General features: G+C 44.4%; 1 protein-coding gene across 2 annotated transcripts in view; it reads left to right on the forward strand.

The window, feature by feature from the left end:
* The window catches only part of GABRA5 (gamma-aminobutyric acid type A receptor subunit alpha5), a 51,416-nt gene extending 49,138 nt beyond the window's left edge, over positions 1–2,278 (forward strand). The window contains exons 8-9 of one of the 2 annotated variants that reach the window (XM_042867385.1): positions 1,351–1,562; positions 1,973–2,278. In XM_042867385.1, the coding sequence (XP_042723319.1) occupies positions 1,351–1,562; positions 1,973–2,278 (518 nt within the window). The remainder of the gene's footprint in view (positions 1–1,350; positions 1,563–1,972) is intronic. The other variant, XM_042867386.1, reaches the window with a different exon arrangement.
* The last annotated feature ends 5,074 nt before the right edge of the window (positions 2,279–7,352 follow it).

Consider the following 7,352-nt stretch of genomic DNA (forward strand, 5'->3'; position numbering starts at 1 on the left):
GATGTTTATCCAGGAAAAGCATGTAGAGGTTAATTAGTGACAATTATCTATATTACCATCAAACAAATTAATGATTTTGCATTTAGAAAATGTATATTTACTACAGACAGTATCATGGAAAAATCCTTTGGGGTCTCTTACTTACCACTAGAAGGTTGCAAAAAATGAACAGAATCCTAGCAGAAGGTTGTGACATACAGGATTCCCACTAGATGAGAAACGAGGGGAGTGGGAGCTACAATGTATGTGGAACTTTGATCAAGTGTTCCTAAAAGAGCCATTCATCTGTAGGAGCCTACTGAAATCAGTCAGCACCTTTGATCAGAAATCAGTTCAGCAACCTGTATGGGGGGAATACTGGTGCCAGCAGCTCACTGCAGGCTAGCAGTGCTGATTTTACTTACCTTCACAAAGGTGTAACCAAGTGCTCATTCTCATCCTGCTGAGACACCCCTCCCCATGTGGAAGCAGTGGCAGCTCTGTTGTCTGCTGACTTCTGTGGAAGAGGGAGCCGCAGTCAAGGGAATAAATAACAACTGGCAATTACATCCATACAATCTCCACGTGGGAAAACAAAAGCCATAATCCTACTTTGTGGTGGCAGTTACTGCTGAATGGGTCGATCGCTGATTTTATAATGTACCAGTTAACAAGTAATGCTAAACATACATACCATGCATTGACAAAATACCAGTGAGATTTTGGGTTGTATAACATTTGTATTTGTGTTATCCTTAAAATTATACTTTTAAGTACACTGTAACTAGAGCTAACCAGAACATCACATAAATAAACAGCTGAGGACCAATGCTTTTATTTTTATTTCACCAGCAAAGTATATCATTCTTTCTGACCAAAGTATGCAAGCACTGATTTCCTTCACGTGGCCTTCCTAATTCTCCTGCTGAATTGCAGCCCTCTCATAACTTCCTAATTCTCCTGCTGAATTGCAGCCCTCTCATAACTTTTAGGAATCTTGTAAGGGCTGCAAGCATATGAACAGAAGGGGGAAAGACTGTTTACAAGGGTGGATAGTGACTAAACAAGGGGGAATGGTTTTAAACTGAGACAGGGGAGGTTTAGGTTAGATATTAGGAGAAAGTTTTTCACACAGAGAATGGTGATGCACTGGAACAGGTTGCCCAAGGAGGCTGTGGATGCCCCATCCCTGCAGGCATTCAAGGCCAGGCTGGATGTGGCTCTGGGCAGCTGGTCTGGTGGTTGGCGACCCTGCACATAGCAGGGGGGTTGAAACTAGATGATCATTGTGGTTCTTTTCAACCCAGGCCATTCTATGATTCTGTGATATCTACCAAGCTGATCTCTGCCTCCTTATTTTTTTCTTTACAGGAGTGACAACAGTCCTCACCATGACCACCTTAAGTATCAGTGCCCGCAACTCTTTGCCAAAAGTGGCCTATGCTACTGCCATGGACTGGTTTATAGCTGTCTGCTATGCCTTTGTATTTTCTGCATTGATTGAGTTTGCAACGGTCAACTATTTCACCAAGAGGAGTTGGGCATGGGATGGCAAAAAAGCCCTGGAAGCTGCTAAAATCAAGGTGCTTATCTCACGTGTCTTAAGTACCTAAAAGAAAAAGCAGTTGCACAGTGTTGTTCACATAACCTCTAGCATGGTTGTCACCTTCTCTGTGACAAAGGCATTTTGGCTGGCACTAGGCCACAACCTCCCCAGCAGCAGGGCCAGTGGCCCTGACAAAAGCAGCTGCTAATGTGCTCCATGGGTTCAGGTCCAGCTGGCCTCCCTTCATTACCTCTGAAGTCAGGAAAGTTTAGCTTGAGTAAGGGCTATGACATTGAGACAGAATCAGCTGTTTGGGACTCAAAGGCAGAGCAGCCCACAGAAATTTGTTTTAGCATGATGGATTACAGTGCTTAGGTATGGAAGTTTGCATCTTGAGGACGTTTCCACTTTCTGTTCCTGCAATCTAACATTTTGGTCTTTTCACAGAAGAAAAAAGAGCGCCAGTTGCTGGGAAATAAATCAACAAATACGTACAGCACTGGGAAGATGACCCCTGCCCCAAACATGCCAAAGGACTCGGCCCCTTCCGTCATCTCAAACGCTGCTCCTGCTCCAGTGAAGTCTGTGGAAGAAAAGCCTGCCGAAAGCAAAAAGACTTACAACAGCATCAGTAAGATTGACAAAATGTCCCGGATAATTTTTCCAGTGCTGTTTGGAACTTTTAACTTAGTCTACTGGGCCACATATTTGAATAGGGAGCCTGTTATTAAAGGTGCCAACTCTCCAAAATAAACTGAAGGACTGTAAAGCCACACGTGAGCCATACTTACAAAGCAGATGCTACCAAGGAAAATTTGAGATCCAGACCACTTTCTACATTTGGGCAATATTCTTCAGGAAGTTTTTTGCATGTTTAATAATATGTACAAATAATATTGCCTTGATTGTTTCTACATGTAACCTCAGATGTTTTGGAGACGATTATATTACTTACAGCAATGGATCTTTATAAAAGATCAGAAGACATTGAACATGGCTTCTTTGCTGCTAAGTATCTTGCATTGATAGTTTACAAATAAAATAAGTTATATTTTTTAACTGTTCAAGTGTACTACATATCGTGGTTTTTATACTTCAGATGTACAGTCATACAATTGTAGGCTTAACCTCTATTTTACAGAAGAGCTCCACTGTTGTCATCTGATAGGTTACTATGAATAATGCCAGTTGTGAATGTGCCAAATTATTAAATGTAGGGCTATGTTTGAGCACCTTTACTGGTGATAGGTAGTGCATTACTCCACAGGAAAACAAAACAAAACAAAACAAAACAAAAACCCACTCAGCCCTGTTTTCATTAATAAAAATTGATATGATGCATTAAATCCTAATGGGGCTATGCTGATTTTCACTGCTTTTGAGCCTCTAGCTTGCAGTGAGGGAGCAAGATGCTACTCTTGTAAATAAAGGTGGTGGAATCTTGCCCTTAAAATAAAATAACGTTTGGTTTTTGCATTCCAAGGGAATCTTCTCAAGTGGTTTTCAGTATTTATTCCAAAAAATAGAGATATATTGCATGAAATTAACATAGATTAGGAATATATTTGTGCAAATAAAACTTTTGACAATGGCAGTAGACAGTTTTATTAAGGTAAAGTAACTCATGTGTGGAGGTTTTCCCAGAAGGATTGTGTTATATTAGCAGAGACAAACAGTAAAGAATTACAGTAATTCTGAAATAATTAATTGGTTCCCACAGTGAAAACCAATCAGACGATACTAAGGTGTGTGATCAGGGAAAAAAAAAAAAACAAAAAAAGGAAAGAAAGGATGTGCTTCATGACAGCAAGGTATTTCAGTGGCAATTCTGACAGGAAGGTGTTTGTACTGTCCATCTGAAAATTTTCTATAAAATGCCTTGCTGCTGCCAATGTGTTCTGCTTTCACAATGAATGAGAAAATGCAACCTGAATTTTCAGCTCTTTCCTCCTTGGCATCTTTCTTTGTTCCAGAAGCTTTTGTAATTTAATCTTAATGTTTAAATAAAAAAGGCGTTCAACACTTAATTGCAAAATGTCATTCTTTTACCGATTATCATTTTAGAGACCAAAAAAAATCACCACTGAAGCTAGAAGAAGGAAAGCACATGTATATGTAGTGAAGCAATGTTTGTGCACAGTACATCCTCACTGTTACTTGGAAAGGTACGTGCTGAGTGAGGACAGTGAAACAGGATGTTTCAGAACTAGATGCTATTTTGCCATGGAGCATCAGCCTTGTGTTCTGTTTGGGACAGAGAGTAGAACTTGGTGCTCTGCAACATTCCCTTTGCATGTCACAGCTCTCCTCAGACTCACACAAGGTCTCTTCTTAAGGGTTGTGTTTCTGAGTTTCTATACTTGCAAGCAGTGTCATATATGGATGCCCTGTGCCTCTTACTTATCATGAACAACCTCCTCTTGGCTGCTTTCACAAAAAGTAACTGTCCTGGCCAGACTCTTGTCCCAGCCCTGGGCAGCTGCTCTGCATGTGTCTTTCTGCAAAAGCAGGCTGCTGTGCAGGGACACCCAAGCAGCCCTTTAGGTCACACGGTACTTGTGGCAGTGGCACCCAAGTGCTTCTGGGACAATACAGGGGCTGTACTTACTGTGTGGTTGAAAGCTATATGCAACCTGTGAATCTATAGAGGACACTTTTTCCAGAGCCATTTTGTCTGCCCTGCTTGATGCTTGTTGTTTTTGCTCACGCCCAACTCTGACTCTGACCCTACATGTCTCAGCATCACTTTCCAGTTTCCTTTGCTGAAGCTCTGAATCCAGCCACTTTCATGCCCATGTGGAGTCTCCTTGCCTCCACTGACTATGGAATGACCTGCGGACAGTGAAGCTGCACGGTTGCAGGATCAGGCCCTTTACTTTAGTAAGCAATGTATTGAAGTTTTCCTGATGTGTAACGGGACTGACAGTTGACTGCCAAAGTTATGACACCACACAACATTTTGTCACTTCCAGGGATAAATATCACTTCCATTTATGTTAACTATTGCTTTCTGCATTTGAAGGTAAAAGCAGAGAATAGCGGTCAGGGCTTGTTCTGTTATTGTGGATATGCCAAACCATGTTGAAAATTCCTGAAGAAGCTGTCTGCCTTTCATTTCCCAGATAATCACACGCATTCTAGTCCTTGCTGAGAACTGAAGTGACAGAAGAAGCAGCAGTGGTCTCCCAGCGAGTGCTGCTGCCTGAGCAGTAGGAGATATCCCACAGCTTGGGAGGTGTTCCACTGAGCCCATCAATTCCAGGCTGGAATGCTGAAAAACCACAGCCTTATGTTGCCTAACACCCCACAACTGCAATGGAACACCAGGGTGGGCTCAGCAGTGTCAGGAATTGCACTGGCCTGCTGGGCTGCCCCTGCATGGAGCCCAGTGCTTCGGGCACGGCTCCCTCCCAGCTCAGTCACAGCCAAAGGGATTAATGAGCAGGGATTGCTTTGTCGAAGGGATTTTCCTGTAATGAGTTCATGAGAAAGAGTTGAAAAGTGATTTGTCACAACAATCCAGCACTGGAGTGTAAGTGCATGCAATCCTATTGCCAAATTTCCTCACTTGTACCTATGAAGAGTGAAAGAACAAGTCAAATACAACGGAAAAGGTTTCTATTTCAAATATTTGAGCTGTGCCAGCTGATTCTGAGGATGAATTCAGGCAACAATGTGTTTTCAAATCATAACCCTCCTCAGTTACCTTGAATTGCTTTCTGGTTTTTTGTAAACGGAATATGCTCTCTGTGGGATAACTAAATGAATTTGTACAAAGCTAAGAAAGAAATGATTTTATGAAATAATCCTCCCTCTCAAAAATTCTTGCTTAACATATAAATTAAACCTTCAAGGAAACTGAATGAAAGTGCTCTGTTACTCAGGCAAGATGAAGGCAGCATTTGAACAGCTATTTGTTTTTTAAATTTGGAGATAATGGCTTTTGCAATAAGGATATGTTTCCCCTAACACCCTTGCTCCTCAGATTGGAACTGGCAGTTCAGAGGAACTTATATGGCTTGAAAGCAGTGCTTGATCAAATTGCTTGAATTCTTTCTGGCTTTTTTGTGAAATTTTGTTTCACTACATCACTGAAATATGGCCACTGGGGTGTAATGGTGTCTCAGACTGCATCCTCACCTCACTACTTTTGCATCTTCTGCTACTTGGACATTCTTCTCTATATGGACGTTTCTTCAATTCTAAGTGAAAAAGAACGAAAAGAGGTTAGATGTTACAAAGTCCAAACAACTTAGAATCATAGAATGGCCTGGGTTGAAAAGGACCACAATGATCATCTGGTTTCAACCCTTTGCTATGTGCAGGGTCACCAACCAACAGACCAAGTGCCCAGAGCCACATCCAGCCTGGCCTTGAATGCCTCCAGGCACAGCCTCCTTGGGCAACCTGTTCCAGTGTGTCACCATCCTCTGTGTGAAAAACCTCCTCCTAATATCTAACCTAAACCTCCCCTGTCTCCATTTAAAACCATTCCCCCTTGTCCTATCACTATCTACCTTTGTAAACAGCCATTCTCACTCCTGTCCACATGCTCCCTTCAGGTACTGGAAAGCAGCAATGAGGTTTTCCTGGAGCCTTCTCTTCTCCAAGCTAAGCCATCTCAGTTTCCTCAACCTTTCCTCATAGGAGAGGTGCTCCAGCCCTCCTCTGGACCCGCTCCAAGATCTCCACATCCTTCCTGTACTGGGGGCCCCAGACCTGGACGCAGCACTCCAGATGGGGCCTCACAGGAGCTGAGTAGAGGGGGACAATCACCTCCCTCTCCCTGCTGGCCACCCCTTCTTTAATGCAGCCCAGAACACAGGTGGCCTTCTGGGCTGCAAGCATGCACTGCTTGCTCATGTCTAGCTTCTCATCCACCAGGATCCCCAAGTCCTTCTGCACAGGGCTGCTCTCAAGGTGTTCTTCTCCCAGTCTGTAACAAAGCGGAACTCCAGCTGCTCACAACAGCTTTGGTCTCACAGCACCCTCACTTAGCTTCTCGCTCAGCACAGGCTGCTAAAGCCCAGCTCTGGCCAGGGAGTACTCAATCTGTGAGCCCTATTCCCTCTCTTTGCATTTCCCCCTTGATTATGGGAACCAGCTCCCTGCATGGTTGCTGTTGCGACAAGAAGTACCACAAAGGGTTTAGAGGTTTTTTCACCCCAGCATCCCTCGGGGTGAAAATGCAGTCACACAACAAAAAGTAAATTAAAGAGCGGATCTACTTCATTGTGCCGGAGAATGTAAACATTTTAGTCTCATTACAGTGTGTAATAAAGTGTTCTTTTATTAAAATGCGTGCTGGGTAATTATAATCCTTGAATACGTAAGTTGGAAAGGCAAGAGCAAGGTTTAAAGATAAAAGAATGCGAGTAGGAAGGAAACCATGCTCAGCAATACGGTGCACCGAGGACAAGAGAAAGGAAATCTTAAGCATCGCCGCCGCTCCACAGCGGGTGGAGGCCGGGGAAGCCCAGCAGGCAGCCGCTTCCCGCCGCCGCTCTTCCCAGCGCCGCCACCAGAGGACCCCGCTGCCGCCGGGGGACGCGGCGGGGGCGTGGGCAGAGGCGGAGCAGCACCGGGGAAGCCGCCCCCGGCAGAGCGCTGCGGGGGCTCGGCCCGGCCCGGCCCGGGAGGTTCTGTTGAAGCCGGGGTGCGGTGCTTGTTCCTCACCTCTTCCTCCCGCAACACCGCTGTTCCTGCGGGCCGCTCGCATCGGCAAGCCCGGGGTGCGTGTAACGGGGCTGCGGGTACCCCCGGTTAACCCCGGGCAGAGGGAATAGCTGCTGTATCATCTGATAAAAAGAAGTTTTAGCTGAAAAAC

This window comes from Lagopus leucura, unplaced genomic scaffold (assembly GCF_019238085.1).
Source record: "Lagopus leucura isolate 7727_CA_CO unplaced genomic scaffold, USGS_WTPT01 Super-Scaffold_100001, whole genome shotgun sequence".
In the NCBI taxonomy this organism is placed as follows: Eukaryota; Metazoa; Chordata; class Aves; order Galliformes; family Phasianidae; genus Lagopus; species Lagopus leucura.